Source organism: Monodelphis domestica, chromosome 1 (genome assembly GCF_027887165.1).
Source record: "Monodelphis domestica isolate mMonDom1 chromosome 1, mMonDom1.pri, whole genome shotgun sequence".
NCBI classification, from domain to species: domain Eukaryota; kingdom Metazoa; phylum Chordata; class Mammalia; order Didelphimorphia; family Didelphidae; genus Monodelphis; species Monodelphis domestica.
This window is the reverse complement of record NC_077227.1, coordinates 525,127,242-525,152,330: the sequence shown is the minus strand read 5'-3', so window position 1 is coordinate 525,152,330 and position 25,089 is coordinate 525,127,242. Positions and strand designations below refer to the sequence as shown.

Sequence of the window (25,089 nt, the reverse complement as noted above, 5' to 3'; positions counted from 1 at the left end):
CTTTATGCATTCAGGATACCAAAAATAGGACATTCTCTACTTTTGAGAAACTTACACTCTATTGGAGTAAACAATATATACATAGAAAATGAGTCTAAAAAAAACAAAAAAAATATTTCATGGGTACAGGCAATTCCAAGGGGATATGGAAAGAGCTCTATAAGAAGGTGACATTCAGTCCTTGAAAGAAGTTTTGAATTCCAAGAAAGAAAAATGAGAAAAGAAAGAATTCCTCATATAAGGAAAAACTTATGTTGTGGAGTAGAGGTAGGAAAAGGAATGTTTTGCAGAAGATATAATAAGTGGGCTAGTTTGGCTAGAATTCAGAGGGCTTAAAAAGAAATCTACAATCAGTATGAAAAAAAATAGACTAGAGAAGGGGTGGAAAAGACTTTAAGTACCAAACAGAAGAAAGTCATATTTTGTTCTAGAATAAGGATTCTTAACTTTTTTGTGTGTGTTAAGATCCCCTTTGGTTGTCTGGTAAAACTTATATACCCCTAGATTGATTATATTCCTGATGGATGGAAATATTAATTTTAATTAGAAGTTAATAAAAACAAAAGAATGATTTTCCTCCTATCCAAGTTCACACTGGACCCCTGAAAACAGATATGTTTAGACTACATTGCCTAGTTTTCACACAATGAAATAAAAACTATCAATAAGCAAATGAAAAAGTATTCTAAATCCCTCCTGATTAGAGAAATCCAAATGAAAACAACTCTGAGTTTACACCTTACATTTAGCAGACTGGGCAATATGGCAGGAAAGGAAAGTGATATATGTTGGAGGTGATGTGGCAAAATTGGGACACTAATTCTCTGCTGGTGGAGTTGTGAATTGGTCCAACCATTCCATAGAGCAATTCAGAACTATGCACAAAGGACTTTAAAAGAATGCCTACCCTTTGACCCAGTCATATCACTGTTGGATTTGTACCCCAAAGAGATTAATAAGGAAAAAGACTTATACAAAAATATTTATAGCCGTGCTTTTTGTGGTGCCAAAAATTTTAAAATGGGGGGTAGGGGGAGTATCCATCGATTGGGGAATGGCTAGATAAATTGTGGTATCTGATGGTGATGGAATATTATTGTGTTGAAAGAAATAATGAACTGGAGGAATTCCAGGTGAACTGGAAAGACCTCCAGAAATTGATGCAGAGCAAAAGGAGCAGAACCAGGAGAACATTGTACACAGAGACTGATACATTATGGCACAATCGAATGTAGACTTTTCTACAAGCAGCAATGCATGATCAAGGACAATTCAAAGGAACTTATGAGAAAGAATGCTATCCTCATCCAGAGAAAGAACTGTGGGAACAGAAATGCAGAAGAAAAACATGTGATCAATCATGTAGTGCTATATGGATATGATTAGGGTTTTGATGTTAAAAGATCACTCTACTGCAAATATGAATAACAGGTAAACAGGTTTTAAATAATGATACATGTATAACCCAGTTGAACTGCATGTCAGCTCCGGGAAGAGGGAGGAAGGGATGGGAGGGAAGAATCATGAATCATGTAACCATGGAAAAATATTCTAAATTTTAAAAAAGGAAAAATAAAGAATCCCTTGCCTAAAGGAAGAAACTATTCTTAATTCAGCCACAAAAGGACTCCTGACAGCTAAATCCAAAGAATATTTCTCCATTTTCACTGTTCTCAACATTTTTATAGCTTTTCAAATGATGTATCCTAATCTATCAACACATCAGGAGAGTCTCTAACATAACCGGCAACACCATAAATACTATCTATGTCAAATACTTCAGCTTGCTGATAAAACTCAGTAATTTCTTCCTTTATAACCTCCTGTATACTCCCTTATCTTATCATCTTTATTAAAAAAGCATAGCCCAAGCCCTGGTTAATCTCTTGCCTGGACTACTACAAATTCTTTCTTATTGCTAACACATCACTCCCTCCAAGCAACTTTTGTTTTCTTTCCAGACATACTGACCACACCACATGCCTTTTTCAAAGATTTTAGTTTGTTTCTCATTATTTCGTGGATCAAATCCAAGTCCCCACCCTTTATTCAGGGGTCTTTGACAAAATTACCCCAGATCTCATTCCCCTTTTTTTATCCCCTCAGTGTGGTTCATTAAAAACTTAATACATCTATTCTGAATTAAGTAAAGAAGGCATATAATTCTTGCCTGAAAAGGAGTCATTAATTAGTCAATGTTTTTCCTTAAAAACTGTTTTATTTTGTTTTTAATTTTGATAACAGGAACTGCAAAAGAAATCCCGTAGTTTTTCCAGGAAACTGCTAACAAAGATCAGCCTGGATATCTTGATCTAGAGAAACATATGCATTCAATTTGGGCTATACTTATTGAAGCATTTCTAAATGAGTCCTGCTAGTAGCTTTGAGCTAAAAACCAGATTGTATTTAAGTTGGGTCTCATTCAGCAATCCAAGATTCCACAAAACATGATCCTGAGTTAAGTCAAAATTTGAAACTTAAATAGATTCAGAATCTCAGTTTACATACCATAAGACAGTTAAAACACCCTTAGAATGTGTATTATCATTTTAACAATGATAGGAATTCTGCTTATTAATCATAATTTTTAGAGGGAAGCAAATAATATGTACTTCCAGTCAGAATATCTTATAAATTAGAAATCCTTCTGAATATAGGACCACTAGTAAATAAATATCATATTCAATATACCATTATCAAACAAAATAAACATGATAGTTATTAAAATCACCATCAGTCAAATTTTCTGCACAGATCCACTAACCTCTGAAACTTAAAGACTATCTTGATGCACTGGTTAGTAGTGTGGTAGTAGAAAATGGGAGGTACTAATTTCCAGGACAGCAAAGAACTATGCTTCCAACTGCCTCTAAGTATTATGGTAAAAAAGAAATAACTCTAACATAGTCAAAGATGAACACACACTTTGTGAAAATATGCATTCATAGGACATGCTTTTAAAGCTGAAAGGTACTTGAGAGTACCTTGAATCAAAATTCTCATTTTATAAATAAGGCAAATGAAGGACAGAGAAGTTAAGAGACTTGCTCTGGGTTACTGAGCTAATAAAAGTCTAAATAGAATTTGAAAGTGGATCTTGTGTTTGACAAAAGTAAAGATTTCATTATTTGGTGAAAAGAATTTTTTTTGGCAAAACTAGAAAGCAGTATGGTGGAAACTATAGACTAATTTCTTATATTATTTGCCAAGGTAAGATGAAAATAGATACATGGCCTAGTCATAAAGGGAGATATCATAAACAAATTAGAAGAACAGGAAATATATTTCCTATCAGATTCGTGAATAGGAGATGAATTTATGAACAAAAAAAGAGGCTGAAAGCATTGCAAGATGTAAAATGGATAATTCTGTATACATTAAATTAAAAAGGGGTTGTACAAGTAAAACTAATATAGCCAAAATTAGAAGGAAAAAATAAATTAGGGAAAAATTTATAGTTATTTTCTCAGAAAGAAATCTCATATCTAAAATAAATAGAAAATTGTGTCAAATATATAACTATATAAGCCATTCCCCAACCGATAAGTGGTCAAAAAATGTTAATAGACAGTTTTAGATGAAGAAACCAAAGTTATATAAGATTTTATGAAAAAATGCTCTAAATCATTTTATTAGAAAAATGCAAATGAAAACAACATTGAAATTTTATCTTATTACTATTAGATTGCCTAAATGATAAAAGGGCAAAATGGTAAATGTTGGAGGGGATGTAGAAAAATTTGGGAAAAACTAATACACTGTTGGTGGAATTATGAACTGATACAACCAGTTTGGAAAGCAATCTGAAATTATGCTCAAAGAGATATAAATTTGCGAATACCTTTTCACCCAGCATTGCATTGCTAGGTTTATTTTCTAAAATAGTGAGGGGAAAAGGAAAAGAACCTATACGTTCTAAAATTTTTATAGCAGTTCTCTTTGTGATGGCAAAGACCTGGAAATTGAATGAATGCTCATCAACTGGGGAATGACTAAACAAGCTGTGGCATAAGATTGTGATACAATATTACTACACTGTAAGAAATGACAAGCATTTTAATTTGGGGGGGAAAACAGGAAAAGGACAGGAAAATACTACAGAAATTATGAAGAGCAAAATGAGTTGAGCCAAGAAAACATTATATAGAGCAAAAAAATATTGTTTGAAGAATGACTTACATATGGTCACATCCAGAGAAAGAAGTGGTAAATAGAAATAAGTAAGATATAGTTTTACATATACATATATCTTTTTTGTAAATGATACCTTCTCTAATGGTGGGGGGAGAAGAGAAGGAGTTAACCAGATATTTTAATATAACAAATAAATCAATTTAAACTTAAAAAAGAAAAAGAAAAAATAAAGTGGATTGTTCTGGCTCATGATCCATTGATCAATCAACTCCACCAAACAGCCTCATAATTAATGGGAAAGAAATATAAAGTCAACCTGCTACTCATGAAGGATATTATTCTTTAAGTAGATATATGTTCTGAAGACAGTGGATTTGATTTCTCTTTTTAGACAAATCAATCCACTCTGGATATCACTAATAACTAAAACAGCAAGGAACTGTAATAATAACTTAAAATTCCTTATAATAAGAGCTAGGTTTTTTATGGTAGTTAGATGGTACAGGGTATAAAATGCCAGGTCTAAGGTCAGGAAAACTCCTCTCCCTGAGTTCAAATTTGATATTAGACACTAGCTATATGACCCTGGGCAAGTCATTTATATTTACTTGCCTTGGTTTCTTCATCTGTATAATGAACTACAGAAGGAAATGGCAAACCCCTCTAGTACCATTGTCAAGAAATCCCCGAATTGGGTTAGAAAGAGTTGTACATGACTGAAAAATGACTGAATAAGCATTTTTATAGCACTTGAAGGTTTCCAAAATCAATTACATATTGTGATCTCATTGAATTCTCCCACCTCCATTAAGTAGTTGTTATTTTGATTCACATGTTATAGATGAAGATGCTAAGATTAAGAGAGGCTAAGTGACTTGTCCAAAGTTGTTTTTCTTTGTTTCTGAGATGGAGTCTTCCCTCTCATATGTGAACTTTGAGCCTGCTTGTGCTCTATTTCTAACCAGGGATGAACTGACTTTCCTTAGGCAATCTGGTGGACCCCTCACTGCCAACACATGTTCAGGGGGCATGCACCATATTGGAGTCAAACATGCACCATATTAGAGTCAAAAAAGAAATTGAAGGTATTAAAATTGTCAATGAGGATACTATGAAGATCTACTTAAAGAATCCTAGAGAATCAACTAAAAAGCTAGTGAAAATAATCAACAACTTTAGCAAAGTAGCAGGATACAAAATAAACCCACATAAGTCATCAGAATTTCTATATATTTCCAACACATCTCAGTAGCAAGAATTAGAAAGAGAAATTCCATTTAAAATCACCCTAGAAAATATAAAATACTTGGGAATCTATTTGACAAGACAAACACAGGAATTATGTGAACACAACTATAAAACACTTTCCTGACAATTAAAACTAGGTCTAAATAATGGGAAAAAAACATTAACATTGTTCATGAGTAGGATGAGCTAACATAATAAAAATGACAATCCTACCCAAAATAATTCACTTATTTAATGCTATACCCATCAAGCTACCAAAAACTTTTTTACTGAACTAGAAAAAAACATAACAAAGTTCATTTGGAAGAACAAAAGATCAAGGATATGCAGGGAAATAATGGAAAAATGTGAAGGAAAGGGATCTAGCAGTACCATATCTCAAACTATACTATGTGGACATTAAAACAATATGGTACTGGCTAAGAGACAAAAAGGAGGATCAGTGGAAAAGACTTGGGGTAAATGACCTCAGCAAGACAGTCTATGATGAACCCAAAGTTTCCAGCTATTGGGAAAAAAGTCCACTATTTGACAAAAACTTCTGGGAAAAATTAGAAGACAGTATGGGAGAGATTGGGTTTGGTTCAACATCTCATACCCTGCACCAAGATAAACTCAGAATCGGTGAATGACTTGACTATAAAGAAGGAAACTGTAAGTAAAATAGGTGAACACAGAATAGGGTCAGATCTTTGGGAAAGAAATTTAATACCAAGGAAGAGTTAGAAAAAATTATAAAATGTAAAATAATTTTGATTACATTAAATTAAAAAGGTTTTGTACAAACAAAACCAAAGCAACCAAAAGAAGAAGGGAAGCAATAAACTGGAAAAAAATCTTCATAACAAAAACCTCTGACAAAGGTCTAATTACTAAAATTCATAAGGAGCTAAATCAATTGTAGAAAAAAATCAAACCATTCCCCAATTGATATTGATAAATGGGCAAGGGACATGAATAGGCAATTCTCAGATAAAGAAATCAAAACTATTAATAAGCACATGAAAAAGTGTTCCAAATCTCTTATAATCAGAGAAATGCAAATCAAAACAACTCTGAGGTATCACCTCACACCTAGCAGATTGGCTAACATGACAGTGAAGGAAAATATTGAATGCTGGAGGGGATGTGACAAAATTGGGACATTAATGCATTATTGGTGGAGTTATTAATTGATTCAACCATTCTGGAGAACAATTTGGAACTATCCCCAAAGGGAGCTAAAAGACTGTCTGCCCTTTGATCCAGCCATAGTGCTGCTAGGTTTGTACCCAAAAAAAATAAGAAGGAAAAAGACTTGTGTAAGAATATTCATAGCTGTGCTGTTTGTGGTGGCAAAAAATTGGAAAATGAGGGGATGCCCTCTGATTGGGGAATGGCTGAAAAAATTGTGGTATATGCTGGTGATAGAATACTATTGTGCACAAAGGAACAATGAACTGGAAGAATTCCATGTGAACTGGAACGACCTCTAGGAATTGATGCAGATTGAAAGGAGCAGAACCAGGAGAACATTATACACAGAGACTGATACACTGAGGTATAATCGAATGTAATGGACTTCTCTATTGGTAGCAATGCAGTGATCCAGAACAATTCAGAGGGATTTATGTGAGAGAAAGCTATCCACATTCAGAGGAAAAACGGTGGGAGTAGAAACACAGAAGAAACACAACTGCTTGATCACATATGTCGATGGGGATGTGATTGGGAATATAGACTCTAAATGATCACCCTAGTGTAAACATCATTAATAGTAATAGGTAAATAGGTTTTGATCAAGGACACATGTAAAACCCAGTGGAATTGTGCATTGGCTATGGGAGAGTGTGGGGAAGGGGAGAAAAAGAACATGATTCTCATAATCAAGGAAAACATATTCTAAATTGTCTAATTAAATAAAATTTTCAAAAAAAAGAGTTATAGGCAAGATTCAGGACAATGTTAATAGAGAAGCTGAAATGCTAGGTACTTAACAGAGAAATGGTAGTTATTGAACAAATGGTGACATTAAAGAAAAGGGACTTTTGACTCATCAGAAAAGGTAGAACATGAATGAAGATTTTAAAAAAACAACTTAAAAATAAAGGTTGAATCAAAGTCCTCAAATGAATTAGTAGAATCAACACAGGCTGTAGGTTAAAGAATCTTTACAAGGAAGAATACAAATAATCTCTGTATTTACAAAACACATTTATAAACAAATAGGAGCACAGGATTTAGAGGCATAAGTGACTCTGAGGTCATCAAGTACAACTCCCTCATTCTTCTTATGAAGAAACTTGGGCCCAGAGTAGAAAAACCCAATTTTAAAAAGTAAACAGAAAAGAATGGTATTTGATCATGGACAGAAAAAAAATTGTAGGAGCTAAGAAACATGAACAATTGAATTTTTAAAATAAGTGTTATGATAAAATAGTACCTTGACATTCCTTATTTCTAGTTAGCTGGAAGCCACTCGGACAAGTACATTCATAAGAACCTTCAGTATTCATGCAGTCTCCTCCCTGGCAAACACTGCTGTCCTCCAAGCACTCATTGATATCTGAAATCCAATCAATGGCAAAATAATTTATAATGAAATGCAGTAACAATGGGAATGTTTTGATATTTATTCCTTTATGTTTAAATCCAAAAATTTAGTAAATTATAACAAATGAATAATTTATAGAATATGATTATTGAATAAGTGGATCTGAGTACTTCATTTTGGGTATCTTCCTATATAAATAATACTATCCCTCATTGGGCAGATTTTATTTTCTTTTTAAACTATCACTGCAGTTTCTGTTAACAAAGAGGAAATAGAATATCAAAAGTCAAGCTCACATAACTAACTACTTTTCATAATTTATGACAATATTTTCATATTTTGATGTCTTGGATCAATTAATCAAGAAATATCTTGAATACAATGTAATATGCATAAAAGGCAAACAAAATAAATATTAAGATATTAATACCCAGAGATTAAAAGCCTCACATTTCAGCTGGAAAAAAATTAACAATAATTCAAAAATAAATAATTATTCAACATGACAATAGAAGAAATAAACATTGAAAATTAATGGTACAGATATTAGATCTCAAAGCAATTAGAAGAAAGAATTTCTTACTGGTACAATTGTCTAAAAATATCCTTTGAAGAGATATTCATATTTGTGCCACTTTGGCTTGAACTTTCACCCTTGCTTAGGCCATTTTCATAGCTTCCTGCTTGCTCTATTGGCTCTAATCTTATCATTCACCCCAGAGTCCTAATGCTTAACCATATCAATAGATCTAATGCCTACCTGCTCATATCATCCCTGTGCACAAAACACCAAAATTCCCCCCACAAACCCCCCCCCCCGCCCTTTATCTGTCTGGACTTGTGATTTCATCAGTGCATGGATTTTGCCTTAGTGGTTGAACCTAAACCCTACCTGGTCTTCCTTAGTCAAGGCCTGGTCCTTTTTCCATGGTGCCATGCTGTGTCTCATTAAAACCTCCCACCTTCTCTACCTCCTCCCTCCCCACCATGTTTCTTATCAAATCAAATAAAAATTCTTGCCTTGGCATTCAGTTCCTTATAGTCTAGCTCTAAACTACATTTCCAGTCTTAATACATTTTATTTCCCTTCCTATATTCTTAAATCATTCATCATTCCCTGATATCATCCATCATTTTCCTGCTTCTATACTTTTGTATATACACTGTTCCCTTTAACTAGAATGATCTCCCTCAACATCTCAATCTGTTATGAACATTTTCTTTCTTCAGGGTCTAGTACAGCTGTCATCTACCTTTTCATGAAGAGTTTTGGTATCTCTCCAGTTAGAAATGATTTATCTTTCCTCAGATCTTTTTCATCACCCTATGTGATAAAACCTCTCCTGTAACATATTTGTCATGGACTGATATCTTTGGAGTATAGAACTTCCAGTTTATTTCTACAAATAGAGATTAATGAAAGTGCTGCAACTTAACTGACTTAGATAATTGCTTGGATCACAGTCATGAGATGATAGCCAGTGAATGTCACAGAATAAAAGTCTTCCTGATTTCAATGTCTGCTTTCATTCTGCTAGACCATACTGCCTCTCAATTCTAAAATTACATTTTTATTACACAAGTTATTTCTTTATTTATATTATTCCCCCTAATAACCTGTAAAATTACTTAAAAAGACTATGTATGATTTGTCTAACTATTGCTAGTTATTAATCTGTTTTAACAACACACTAGATAGAGATTTAAAGCTTATAAAACACATTCTTTGCAACAGCACTGCAAGGTAGGTAGCACAAAGATTATTCGATTTAGGGTATTTTAAAGATGGCAAAATTGAGTCCCAGGAAACTGAAATGAAGTGAGTTCCCTTTGGCACTCAGGTAACCTTAGCAACTGAACTGAGCTGTGTGAACTGAATTTAGAGTTTGGATGTTCAAGAAGGGGACTGATATGCTCATAAATGAAGATAAAATCATTAACTAGGTTGATTTTTTTATGGAATTGTTGATAACTATTTGAAAGATATGCAAAAGAAAATAAAGAAAGCACTTTGGCTCTTAACTGTTTAATTAGATTTGACTGTGTCTTTGGGAAACAAGGAACAACTAATGATTCTCTTTTCCTGAATGAATAACCATGTACCTCTTTGCAACCAGAGACTCAAAGTGAAAGCTTATGACTTTTAACCCACACAAATATTCCCTCTTCTCCATTATGTATTCAGAGCTCAAACTGTTAAATAGCAGAAAGCTAAGGAACAAAGTTTACTTTCCTTGTTTTCTAATAATAGCATCTTATTTCATTTCCAAATTACTGTTCCTCCTACTATGATAAGTTAAAGGAAAAATTCAATGTGAAGACCATTATTTAGCAGTTCTGTTCCCATTTCTTTAAATCTAGTTCAGCTAACATCTAAACTACAAATATTAGAATGATCGTGCAGTGCATACATATACAATGCATACACTGCAATGCAAATGCATCTCTCTACAGAATGGATTCTTCCCCTCTAGAAATGAGCCAAATAAATTGGTTTCTTAGTTTAGTTTCTTAGTCATTCTGATGTTTTCTTAGTTATCTATAGATTTGTTTTTCAAAGAAAAAAGACTGTCCACAATTTAAAACCTACTACAGATTAAAAATAACACATTCTCATAAGCATGTACACAAATTTAAAATATTCCCAAATTTGAGTGCATACTAAATATAAATCATAATCAAATCATATTAAGTAGTTTAAGTAGGAGTCCAGTTTAAATTGAATCTTTTCCTTCTTTTGAGAAAGTGGAAATAACTAAATGAGAAAAAGGTTTTGGGTCACTGGTGTTACATGGCATGAAAATTGGTCAAAGAGTACCTTTAAAGGAAGAAATTCAGCAACAAAGAATAAAATAACGTGTTTTCTTCTATATGATAGCTAGTATTTTGGGGGAAATAATTTGAAACATTTGTTTTTCAGTGAATTTCCAAAATTTGTGACATTATCTGATGAAATCATTGTCCGAAGCTCTTTGGAAACTAGTTTAATACAGATGGGCCAGAGATGGAGAAGTTGTAAAATAAAATACCCTTTTCAAAGTAGTTGTATGAAGACAGCTAGGTGGTTCAGTGGATAATTAGGTCTTGAGTTGGGAGGACCTAGTTTCCAATCTGACCTCAGAGGCTTCCTAGCTGTGTGACCCTGATCAAGGCATTTAAGCCTAGCCCTTACCATTCTTCTCCTTTAAAGATGACATTTGGTATTGGTTCTAAGACAGAAGGTAAGGATTTAATTTTTTTAATTTAAAAAAGGTAAAGTGTTTTAAAAAAGAAAATAGATTAGTGGCAGAAATTTACTCTTATTTCTAAAAAAGTTATCACTGATTAGGTGGAAAACATCAGAGATGATAGGATTATTAATTTAGACTTGGAAAGGAACTCAGAGACTGAGCCCAATCCCCACCCCCTCCATTTTACAAGGAGGTTAAATGACTTGCACAGGGTCATATAATTAAGCAAACCTCAGACATGATCTGAATTCATATCTTATTAATTACACACTTGGGAAACTGTCCATTTTGCTATCCACAAAGTAAAAAATGAAGATTAGAGCAAACTGCATCAACTGTCTCTTTCTTTTCTCTTTTGTTTTGGAGTTGGATAGATTAAAGGACAAACAATGCAACAAGATACTAATAATTCCCTTCTTCTCAGCTCTAATCCCCTTCTCAGCTCTTATAGGAAGGAGCAAAGAGCTGAAAAATAGCAAAACAAAGAAATCAATTTAAAATCAAGCTTTCTTATTATAATTGAGGCAGAACTAGATTATTTTGTTTATTTCCTCAATTTGAATTGGCATCACCATGCACACACACAAAAAAAGCAAATTCAACACACTGTGTCAAATACAGGTGTTCAATATCTCCATCCTTATCTAGGAGAGTCCTTAAATAGGAGATTGATCTACCAGTTTATTACTAGAAGTTGCTCAGGCTTGGAAGAATCTGTTATACTTTGTGATACACTGGCAGAGTTTCAAAGGCAACTAAATGTACACTTTTTAGCTTAAAGGAGACTTGACTATTTATCTAGTCCAACTCCATCTTATGTGAGAAAAATGAGACTCAGAGACTTTCTCAAGTTTTCAAAGGAAGTAATAGGATCACAGATACAAGTCAACCAATGCATAAGTAGAGGAAACTGAGTCCCAGAGACATTAAGTTATTTACCCAAGCTCACAGAGGTATTAAGCAACAAAACCATGACTTGAACTAAGGTCCTCTGTCTTTGGAGACAATGATTTTTCAACTGTAAAATAGGATCCAAACCCAGGTTCTCTTACTCCAAAGGCAACAATCTTTCCACTCTACCATCAAAACTCTAAGTGGAAGAGGTAGGCTTTGAACTTGACTCCTTTGACTCCAAAATTTGCATTATTATCTCTACACTACATTCAGTAGTGATGCATTATCTGGACTTTATTCTGCTGTGACCCATTTGCCCTTCTGGAGCAAGGCACTTTGTAGTAAGTTTACATCTATACATTCATAGATTTTTGTTGTTATTCCATGTCCAAAACCTAATTCCCTCCTTTAAAAAATGTCTTAGGAGGAAAACAAGGAATGATAGAATTATTAATTTAGACTTGGAAAGGAACTCAGATGCTGAGTACAATGCCCCCCATTTTACATGAAGGTTAAGTGACTTTCACAGGGTCATATAGTTAAACAAACTTCAGAGATATGATCTGAATTCAGATCTTATTAATTACACACTCAGGAAACTGTCCCTTTTGCTATCCACTAAGTAAAAAATGAATATTAGAGAAAACTTTGCATCGATTGTCTCTATCTTTTCTGTTTTGGAGTTAGATAGATTAAAGGACAAGCAACATAATAACTTACTAATAGCATTGTAACAGTCATGACATTTCCCAAATACTAGTTATTTCAAGAAGCTTATACAAAAAACCAATGTTCAGACTGAGCTTCAGAAAAAATAGCATTAAAAGACTATGTGGAAGGAAGATAGGATACAAAAATAATCTTAAGAAGGTAGAAAACTGGATAAAATTAAATAAAATGAAATTTTACAGGAGTAAATCTTAGACTTGGAATCAAGAAATTGACATGATATAAGATGGGGGTAAGAATGGGAATTTGGCAAAATATATGAAAAATTCTTGGGTCTTTTGTGGACTATAAGTTTGATATGAGTCAATACTATGACATGACATACACAAAAATACTAATAAAAATGGTAGGTTACATTAAGAGAGGCATAGCTTATATGAAAAAGCAGATGAAGTCCTATTTGGTACTCTAGTCAAGACTATACATAGAATTTTCTGTTCAATTCTGGATAATACACTCTATAAAAGATATTGGAGAGCTGTAGAGATTTTAGAGAGGAGCAACTAGAACTATAAAAAGCACTGAGTCCAATGCCATAAAAGTATTAGAATGAAAAAAAAAAGCTTTAGATATTTAACCTAGTGAGAATATTCATGAGGAACATGGTAATTGTTTTCATATTCTTAAATACAATGTAGCATGTAATAAAAGATGTTCCATTTGGGTACAAAAAAGTAAGATTAAAAAAGGGCAGAATTTGCAAAGGTATAATTCAGATCTGAGGTAAGGGAAAACTTGATAGCAATTAGAGTGCCCAAGACTGGAACTGTCCTATAGGTCCAATATAGAGCAGCTTGGGAAAGTTAATGGAAATAAGATTGAGGCCTACTACTAGCACTACAGTAATTTTTTACATGATATTTGGAAATCACTTAGTCTTTTAGAGCTTCAATTTTAATTACAAACAAAGGTAATTTGGATTCCCTGATCTCTGAAGTCCCTCATATAGTTCTAAAGTTCTATCTAGGACCCAAGTTCCACAGTCAAGTCCTCACCTTCACAATGATCTCCAAGAGCAGATGCTCTGTAACCTTGATCACATATGCACCTGAAAGATCCTTCTGTATTTCTACATTGTCCATTTGTGCACAGATGGCGGTGCTGGCATTCATCAATATCTGTGAACCAAAATTAAACATATAAGGCAATGCTTTAAAAATATTTTTTATCATTCATATAAAGAAGTAATTTGTTTTTAGGAATTGTTCTATTGAGCATCTGATAATTCAACTTGCAATTTTCAGTGACAACCTTCTGCTAATTGAAATATCCTAAGGAAAAAAAATCTACATGAACTCAACATTTGTATTCACAAAATATTATTACTGATATAGGATTTTGGATCTATTTAACTAAATTGTTCATACAAGAAGTGATATGTAATGCATTGCTTATTTTCTAACATTTCCAATCTCCAATCACCAATTCACCATGGATATCCTTAACTTTTACTATTCTACTGCTTTTTAATAGAACCTGGTATCCCTGATTCTTTAAATAATCGTATCATTTATTTTCTTCTATTTTCTTTCTATTAGCTCACTTTGCTTTCACTCCAATTGTCCTTTATGATGGTATCAGTGTCTTCCTGAAGAAAGCCTTATACATATATTCATTCTTCTTGATGTGCCCTACTGTCTTAAGCAAAATTGACTACCTTTCTTAACACTTCAAAGCCTTGGTTTCAGAGTTTCTATACTCTTGAGTTATCTTCCATGTTTTCAATAAATAAAGAAATAAGCATGTACACATATAACATATGTATATTATAACTGACATAAGCATACACAGAAAATTGTACTATCCTTCTCATTAGGTCTTAAGCTTCTTAATCAATCTCTTATTTCCATTATTCTTTCCCAGGATTTATAATATAGAGTGCTGCAATCAACAGGAACACTGTACCTATTAACGGATTGATTTTCTTTATAAGATGAAAGGGAATATTTTATTTCTGTCAGTCTGGGTACTTTAAAAACTTCACTCAAAACACCACTTCCCCAAGAAGCTTGCTATGATTAACTCCTCCCATTTCTCTGAGTACCCTTAGCATTTCTGTTCTGTTTTCCTAAACTAATATTTTGTAAATATTTCATATTGCTCATTTTTATTTTCTAGCTCTATCTTAAACTCCTTAAAGAAAGGGATCCATAATTTTATGGCTTTATAGCAAGTATCTTTGCCTAAGTCTACTGAGTACAATGACTCTACATAAAATAGATGTTCAACTCATCAAAAAACAGGACTAAGTCAAGAATTGAACAATCAGATAACATTTAAGTGCCAAGGATTATGGGAAGTCAAGTCCTCATGGAGATTATGCTCCATGTCTTGAGTCTTGAGTGAGAAGACAGGTTTGTCATTTGCTTACCTGGGCAGTACCTAGAATTGGATTTCTTTTCAGTTCTACATTTATACATTCTACATTTATAGAACATCTGTTTGTCCTTATATATTATATTTGCAAATTCCCATGTTATCCCATCAATAGAATATAAGCTCCATGAAACCATGGATCCCTTCATTTCCTTATTGTTCTGTCCCTGACCCAAAGAACAATGTTAGGCACAGTACATGCATAATAAGTGTTTGTTGAGTAACTGATTAATGAGATGAAAAATTGAGTTCATTAAAATTCCAAGATAAAATATCAAACTGTGATCTGTTACTGTGATCTACAGTATGTTCTGCTAAAAATGCCTATATATAATGCTTTTTGGTAGATTCATTTTCTTTATACACACTAAATTTTGATATTTAGAACCCTGCTTTTCTTAATTCCAGATACTTTTGAAAAATACAAAACTATCCAAAGCTTTCTAAGAGCAATATTACCCACATTTAAGGCTTTCTCACTATTGTACTCAATTCTCTGGCCCAAAAAATGATGTTTATCATGTTTTCTTGCAAATGGAATTGCTCAAGTGACCTCTTTTTAGCTTTGTGTTTATATGAGGCTTTTCAGAAGATCCGTAATTCTATTAAGCTCTGTTAATATACTTGTGCCATACTCTCACCTTCACACTGGTCTTTTGCTGCAGACAGATGATATCCTTTTTCACAGGTACACTTGAATGATCCTTCTGTGTTTTTGCACTGTCCATGTGTGCAGAGGTTACCATACTGACATTCATCAACATCTGTTAAAAAAAAAAGACATAAATATGTTAAACTAGACTGGCTAAATATCTTAGTTATTTGATTAGGTAGCTAGTCAGACCACAAATTGCTCCCTCTCTACTTCTTTCAAGTCAAACTCAGAGCTTGGGATCTATGCCACTATCTAGAGTCCCATAAACAGATTTAAAAAAAAAGAAATCCCAAGAGGATCCTAATTTCTCTGCCAATCCTTCTGCTTCTGAGAAAAAAACCAAATCTGACATTTCCCTAAATGACAGACCAAGTATAATCAAACTTTATGTCCTCAGTACATACTATTGTATACTACACTGTACAGAGCTCAGTCTTGGGGGGGGGGGCAGGGGTGTGGAGGTGGGACCTGATACTCCATCTCTAAAAGGTTCACCATCACAGGCCTAAAGTAACCTATTATCTTCAATATGGTGATCTGTAAGCCTTGTAAATAACTAAAGGGGAATTAGGGTCTTAATTTCAGGGACAAAAATAATTTTTCAAGATATAGCTGTTATAAGGTCCAAAGACAAAAGGAAGCTTTCCAATGACACAGACATGCAGGAGAAAAGGACCTGATTTTTCTCTCTTCTCTTACCAAGAAAGATAGAGAAATTCACCATCATCAGAAGAAGCAACTTTTTCATGCTATTACAATTTCATTCAGAACATTGCTCTTAGAGTGAAGGAATTAATTGACCACCCCAAGTATTAAACATTCTCCCAAAAAATCACTGGCTCAGAAAGGAAATTCAGCTCATCATTCTTATTTCTAGAAAAAATAGTCAATTCCCCCCTAAGAACACCCTTCAATAGCATTTATTTTAAAATCATAAAAAAATCTAAGTAGTTCATGGCTACTATTAAAATATATTTATGTTTTCTCTTAGGCAAACTAAAACAAATACATATTGTGTTTAATGGAAAAAAGTTTCCAGTTTCAGGATTAAATATTACCAATGCACACAACAGGCAAGCATATCTATTCATACTCAGTAAGTCTTAGAGTTAGAAGAGATCACAAATGGTTTTCTATAATAATCTCTAGCTCTACTAGACCCCTGATAAGTAGTCATCTAGATCTGAATGAATGAATGTATGAAAAAGGCATCTATTATATTTAACATATACTTAGCACTGTGCTAAGTGCACCTTTAACATATTCAAGGAAAGAGGAACTCATTAAACACAATAGTAGCCTATTCCACTTTTTGACAACTCTAATTAGGGAGATTTTTTAGGATGAGTTGAAATTTAACCCTCTGCCCATCACAAACAAAACAAACAATGTGCTACTTTTGTATGACATACCACCAAATACTGAGAAAAAGAGTTTATCTTCCCCCTAAGTTTTTTTTCTTCTCCAGGTTAATCATTCCAAATTTCTTCAAATTATTCTCTAATTTATCAATGTTCTTTCAAAGATTGGACAACCAAAAATAAATTTGGGAATACAGTGTGGTTTCACTGAGCACCAACTAAAACATGATTATTATCTGCCCTGTTCTGGACACTATCTCTCTTAAAGCAATCTAATGGCTTATTATAGTTCAATATGGTGCTTATAAATGCAAAGGTCTGTAATTTTGGAGCTATGTTAACAAAATCCATCAACATGGTTCATGAATCATCTCACTTAGAAAATGGTCACCAAGAGTGGCTGTGGCCCTCAAATTAATGAAAACATCACAGAATTTTAGAAATGGATGAATAGGAATTTTATGGATAGCCAAAAAAGATTCTCTGTAATAAATATTTGGTTGTCTAATCCTTGAGAAAAGATTGTAAATAAAAAAAGAACATCTCAATACAATAGTTTAGGTTCACCTGCAAGTTTTGTTCTTTTTTTCTTATATCAATGATGAAATTTATTTTGAGTAGAAGCTTAACAAGAAAGCAACTGGAAATGTTTCTAATTATCAAATTTTGTGATTATAAGAAGGATTTTAGTGGAACATTTGTCACATTGTATTTTTTTGGTTGCCAAATCATCTTGCTTATTGATATTCAACTTGTACTCACCAAAAATAAGGGACTATACCAAACCCATAAAAATGACTATTTAAAAATAATTAAATTTTAAATGAAGAATTTTATTTAATGTATTTACCTTTGCATTGCTTTCTATCAGGAGTTGGGTTATAACCTCTGTGGCATGTACACGTGTAAGATCCCTCAAGGTTAGAACAGCTGCCATTACTGCACACTTTTGGATCCAGGCATTCATTAATATCTTGAAGAAATACAATAGAGAGATAATTTTTAAAAACAGAGAAGCCATTAGTAAGGTTACTGATGGAAAATGCCCTCACAAAAAGTTTCAGAAAATTCAGCAATTGTTTCAAAATAAAATTCCATATTAGATAAACATCTTTAATAAGAAAGGATAGTGAAATATAATAAGTTAAAATATTTCCCTTAGTTAGCTGTACCAGTATCTCCTCAAATTTAATTCAATTGTATAACATGAAGTTACTTCTTTCTGAACAGCTTTATAAGGGAAACAAACTATGTAAATAAGAAAAATTAAACATCAAAGGAAAAGTGACAGTTAGAAGGGGGCACTTTTATTTTCATTTCAACATTTAATTTCTTTCTATATGCAAGGCCTGGCGCTAGAAGCTGGGAATACAAAAACAAAGAAAAAAATCTCTGCCCTCATGGGGTTTTTAATTTGCTAGTGTTAGAGAATTGTTCTTCAGGATGTAATTGGAGAAATGAAGAGTCAAATAGAATTGGAGGAACTCCAGGAAAAAGAGATGAATCCTTTGCAGCAAAGAGAGAAATACAGGAAGAAGAAGAGAAATTGAGGACCTACAAAAGGTAGATCAGGACTCTGAAAAAAGTAAATCAAAAGGCATTTTAAAAAAGTATTCTAATATGACTTAGTCAAATAGAACTCAAGTAAAAAGGATAAGCTGTCCCCCAATTAAGCTTACTAATGGTATAGTGTAAAATAAAGGAAGAGAGATCCTACATTTAGGAGAGAAACCAGTCTCATGCAAAGATCAGCTGAGCAGCAGTGGAGGAGGGGCAAAAATAATACTGAGAGTTCTGGAAAGAGGAGAGAACTCTGAACCCAACTGAGAGGATTACTTCCAGCCTGGGAGGCAGAGGAGAAAGGTAGATCTCCTGATAGCTGAGAGAGCCCATCCATTTGAGATCTAATTTCCCTTCTGAGACCCTGAAATATCTCCACTAAGACTCTCAACTACAGCTATCTGAAATCCTCAAGAGGGATTGTGGATTTGGACTTTTGACCAGAGCCATCCAGACACTTCCCTGGGACATTCTTCTCTCTCTCTCCCTTACTTGTCCCTTGACTTATACTTTTAAGGTAATGACCTTAATAATTTAAGAGTAGGGACAAGAAAGCAGTTGGCAAAAAGGAGAAGCCAGGGCTGAGAAGCCTTTGGACTCCAGACTATGAAAGGCCAATCTGCAAGAGGGGAAAATATTAGGGCTTCCTTTTACCCACTTCCTATTTTTCTTCCTCATATCTCTGCCATTACCTTTCCTACTTCAATCTCAATAAATCATTTGAAAATTAGGACTTTGGGTTTGGGCCTGTCTCTAAATAATATAACAAAGGGGACTAGGATTTGAAATCATTGAAACAGGATTTCAAGCTGAAATCCTGTCCTATCCTGTGACCTCTCAAAAATCTGGGATTGTCACATTTCACACCAAGAAAGAGTTTGATTTTCAGACCCCAGTGACTCAGTACTTTCTGACCAAGGAAACTGTCATCTTCTCCTTGGTAGCTGGCCATTTCTAAACCCTTGAAAGGTTAACAGTTAATGTCCCTTTGGGAAGCTGAATGATGAGGGATCGTCTTGCCTCTCAAAGACAGATTTGATATCAGGAGCCCTGGGCTCCTCTGAGGGAGGCATCTTGCCACCTTATTGAAGCAATCCCACTCTAGTCGCCTGCCCTCTATTTCTTAAGACAATTTCTCCCAAGAGCCACATCTCCTCCAAGGAAATAGCACCTAGCTTACTTCTCCCCATAAGTAATGGAGGAGAGAAACAATCCTTTTACTCTCTTACCCCTTTTCCCTTCTTCCTCCCATCTCCTCCATTACATTAGGTTAGGCGGACATCTTCACTAGAAATAATGCCAGAGAATTTAATTTCCTACTTTAAGAGGTAAACAACAAAATTAAGTAGTAGAGAATATGTCTAAGAGCTAAATGGATTAAAATTTTATATTTATCATATGTTCTAAAGTGAGTATTTTACATCTTTTAAGTTAAAGTTTTATTTAGTTAACTATTTTTAGTAGATTTTTAGAATTTTTTTTATTTTAAGAAAGCAATTGGAGGTTTATACCCAATTTCAATTTTTGGGCATTACTTCTCACTTGGTTTTGCATCATTATCTCCTTTCATAACAGCACATAGTATTCTATGAGAACAAGTACAGAAAAGGAAAAATCCAACCAAAGAGTACAGAAAGAACAAATTTACAGTCAGAATATAAGCTGATTGAAAATTTTTTCATGAATCCCCTTTATGATGTACACTTTTCGAAGGCAAGAATAAAGAAACAATATTCCAAAGGCAAAGTCAAAAGACATCAGTGATTTTGGAAAGATAAAACAATAAGAATTGTGTGTACACTGCAGCATGTGTTATTTTGTCAAGATGCCATTTCATGACCTAGGTTAACTGCCTTGGCATCAGTGCAATAAAAACAGCACTTTCAAACAGCCACTTGCTTACCCAATGTGCATCTCTATCTTTTAATATTTGGAACCCATTTTGCTGCAAGCAAAAACTAGGAGAAGGAGCCAAGAGTTGGAGCCAAAGTAAATAATGAAAATAGGACTAGCCTAGACACCATGCATGGAAATTCCAGACAGAGCAGGGAAAATATCATGTCTAGTACCTGGTTTGGTTTCAAAAATGTTAACAAGTTCAGAAATGTATGGATGGCCCTCTTTAATTATGCAGTCATTGGGGACTTATTTATTTTTAGGGGAATAGTACTTAATAGCAAAAACAATTCCTAAGACCATATTTCTTTCTTATTCAGATGAATTAACAAATCATTCTCAGGTCAGAGTTCCCAGACTCATGCAAAAAGCATCAGATTTTCTGAAGTAGTCAATAAAAAGACAAAGGGTTCTGACATTTCTAGTGCCTTGAAAAGACTGTTTCCCCTGTTTCTCAGAGACAGCATGGTGTATTCTCTAAGACAGGAAGATCTGGGTTCAGATTCTCCTTCTGACATATCTTGTTCACATCCTGAGCAGGGTAATTAACCTGTCACTGATCTAGGTTAGAGGCATCAATTTGGCTTACAGAGCACTCCCATTGCACTTTAATTAGATTAAAATGTAATTGGGAAATACTTAGCAAAATATAAATATAATCGAAGAATACATATTTAAAAACTAGATCACCATGCAACCACAGGGATTCTTATATGTTACTATTTGAGTGTGACACCCCAATTGTAGTCAACTCCAAAAGTTGCAGACAAGATAACTGATCATTTGTACACTAACATAGAGGGAGTTTCCTCATTTAGAGTGAGTGCCCTGTACTACTGAAGTGAGAGGTACAGTACCAAATATGTACCATAATTTTGCCAAACTACAAATTAATAGATACAGTAATTTTTTAGTTTTTAAATCTAAATGCCTAAATAGTCCTAGTTGTGTTAAAGTGTATCTTTAGGAAATAACAATATAATCTAGCATAACTAAAGAATCAACAGAAGAAAGACGCCCTAGCTGCTACTCATTAAATATTTATCAGATAAAAGTATAGTAATATCAATGTAATACTTATGTATATGTTTTGGTGCTTCCCCATTTGGGTTCTCAGGGGAAAACATAAGATGGCAAACACTTTCAGAGAGTAGCCAAGTACTGATAAGTTCAATCATTAGACTTCTGTCTTGTTCCTATCCTCCTTAATTTAGGGGGAAAGGAATGAAGGGAAGGAAGTAGAGCAGTAGAACACAATGGAAGTGGAGGTTGGGAAATATGGTATAGCAATATGCAAAACTAGGCATAAAGGAAAAATGAAATTACACAATTCAACTTAGCAATAGTCTTTTCATTCTAATAGAAATTCACTAAGTCTTTATAGAGCACTGTAAACAAAGTTTGATGTAACATTTTAATAGGAACCAATCCAACTGACTGACCTAGATTTGTTTTTGTTTTTGTTTTTCCCCCAATAAGCAATTCTTATGTGTCTTTTATGTACTAGAAATGGAGGATTCAATATAAAGATTGAAACAACCATTACTCTCAAGGAGCCTACATTCTAAAAAGGAAACAAGTAGAGTGAATATGTATGTGTATACTTTTTTTTTTTTTTAAGAATGACTAGGATAATCGATTCAAAGTACTTAGATACAAGGACAAGGTAGTTTGAGAGGAAAGGAGCCACCAACAGTGTCTCTAAATGGGACCCCAAAGAACTGAATTTGAATGAAAAACACTGAACAACAACAAAGAAAGGGGAAATTAGTCCCTTCTCTTTGTCTCCAACATTACAGATTATAGGGCAACACATTTTACAAATGATTAAATGGAGACATGGGAGATAGATGCTTGTAAGCATTAGTGTAATGAAGTGACTTCACAATGCATAACATACAGAAAATCATCAGGACTAAATGACCCTTGCTGTCATAACTGTAGAAGTTGAAACATGCATAAGCTGAGCTACTGACTAAAAGATTATATAGTCCTTAAACACTGTGGCTTAAAACTGGCAAAGGGCCAACACTAAATATAAATGAAGCCAAGGATGACCTCAGAAACTCAGTATACAAATCTCAGCAAAGTGGGAGTTCCCCAGGAATCAAATGCCTTTCAAGGAATAATTCAGTTCTCTTAGTCAAACTCACCTAGGACTACTTACTGCTCTCCCTATAGGTCTGGTTCCTAGAATCTCTAAGTGATTAATCAATGACTTTTGGAAAGCAATGCAAGCATAGCTTTCCCCTCTATAAATCCTTACTGAAAGAATTGTCTTTAACATAATTTAACATGCTAGTTATTGTACTTTGTTTTATTCCCTAGTTGTTCAATCTTTCTGACAGCAATGAATATATGCACTCTGAGAGAAGAGATTTTGTAAAACCCATGTGATTTTCCAGAAGAATTTGCACATGCAGTGCAAAGAAGAGTAGCTCAAGTCACTGTTGACTTATAACAGAAGTGATGCCAAAGCATCTCCCAAAGTGGTATATATATATATATATATATATATATATATATATATATATATATATATATATATAGTTCCTTTAGTTCCCACAGTACCTATCACAGATTACTAGCCAGAAAGAAGCTCATATAATCTAGCCCTTTCATTTCATAGATGAGGAAACAGAGGCCTAGGGAGAGCATAGAGTAGATTGCTACTATTCTAAATTCTATCATAGGATCCTATGAAGCACCAATCTAAAATATGAACCCATAATAGGAGAATGCTCTGAAATAAAGCAAGGGAAGACTAAGCATTTAAAATGCTAATTCATTTCAAAAATAAGAATATTAAGGATCTGAGAATTTAAATGGTTTATCCATGATCACATAGTAATTACCTAAAGCAGGATGTGAAAACAAAACTTTTAGACTCTTAAGTCCAGCACTACATCTATCATGCTATTCTGTCTCTCAATGCTTTATCTCAATTCACTCCTTAACACTTAAGTTTCACTGAATAAAAACACTATTCTTGATAGTAGGGCTATCATAAATCATAGCCTCTAAGGACTAATCACCTAGACTAGTGCCAATCTTATCTTAAAATTAGGAAGAGAGGTTAAGAGAGAAAAGTGCCTTATCCAAGGTCACAGAAGGAGACACTGATGAGCCTCTGTAAAGACCCAAGTTTGGGACTCTGATTATGACAGTTGATAGCAGTCCTCAGAGATTCATTATGACAAACTCTGACTCAAACCAGGTCCCAATATTTAAAAGGAAATTGGGTACTTGGTAGTGAGATTTTTCACAAGAAAAGCCCTGTCCTAAGCTGGATGAAGTAATTAGTGATTAAATAATAACAAAATATTTATTCTGCACATTATAATTAGAGAAAACATTAGAATTAATAAACATCTTATACAAGTTCCATGGAAATTAGGTTGTGTAAAATATTATCCCCATTTTACAGATAAAGAAGCCCACCCTCAACCCAGAAAAATTAAGTACATAAAGCACTTTCTTAAGGTCAAAAAGTTATCAATGGTATGGCTAGAATTGTGAACCCCAGCATCAACCAGTCAAAGCAGTTCATCTCTGTATAAGAAGCCTTTCTATAATACACTTAAAGAGTAGTCAGTCAACCTCTGCTTGAAGGTAAAGAGGAAAGGAGAATTGGTCTAATCAGGGGAGTCCATTTAATTTTTTGAGTAGCCATAATTGCTACATGGTTTTTCCTGATTTCAAGACTAAATTTCCCTCATGGCAAATTCCCAATGTCCTAGTTCAGTGATGGCAAACCTATGGTACATGTGCTAGAAAGGGCATGCAGAACCCTCTCTATATGCACACTTGAAGTCACTGCCAGAGTTTGTTACTAGAAAGCCAGAGGGACTTGGGGAAGAGTTGTTCCTCTTCCCCTCTCCATGTGCCTAAGGACATTCCTCACTTTATCAGGCCCTCTGCCCAGCAACCCAAAAGAAGTGCTTCCTCCCTCCCCTGTCTGGAATGAGGCACTGGAGGGAGGTGCTCACATGCTGCCTGAGAGTGCAAGTACATATGGCAGCCTGCTGAGTCTGAGGTGAAGGTGATTCTTGTGTTGGGATTGTAGAGAAGCTAGGTTTGAAGGGAGCAGAACTCACAGTGGGGCACATAGTTGAAGCAGAGTTGAGCCCTCATGTCACTTTCCTCCCCCTCTCCACATGCATCTCTCATCACCCACCCCTCTACCCAGCAGTCCAATGAGAATACTTCTTCCCTCCCCCATCTTTGGTAAGGTGAGGATCAGAGGTAAGTGGGGGGCATGGTGTGGCACTCATTTGGGGAGAGTGGTGGGCAGTGCACTCAGTCTAGGGGGGTATGGTGGGGATGAGGCCCAGCACTCTATCTCTAAGAGGTTTGCCATCATTGTCCTAGTTCTACAATATGGGTTCTAACAGAACAAGTCTAGCATTTTCAACGATGGCAACCATTCTTTTAATACCTGAAGACATTTATCATGTCCTAGTGAAGACATAT

At 34.3% G+C, this 25,089-nt stretch overlaps 1 protein-coding gene across 23 annotated transcripts in view; it reads right to left on the bottom strand.

Moving 5' to 3' along the window:
- LTBP1 (latent transforming growth factor beta binding protein 1) overlaps positions 1-25,089 on the bottom strand; it is a 459,359-nt gene that overhangs the window by 92,194 nt on the left and 342,076 nt on the right. For all 23 annotated transcript variants that reach the window (XM_056813254.1, XM_007476056.2, XM_056813253.1 and 20 more), the window contains 4 exons: positions 18,011-18,133; positions 15,786-15,908; positions 13,764-13,886; positions 7,805-7,927 (listed from right to left, as the gene is read on the bottom strand). In XM_056813254.1, coding sequence (XP_056669232.1) covers positions 7,805-7,927; positions 13,764-13,886; positions 15,786-15,908; positions 18,011-18,133 — 492 coding nt within the window. The remainder of the gene's footprint in view (positions 1-7,804; positions 7,928-13,763; positions 13,887-15,785; positions 15,909-18,010; positions 18,134-25,089) is intronic.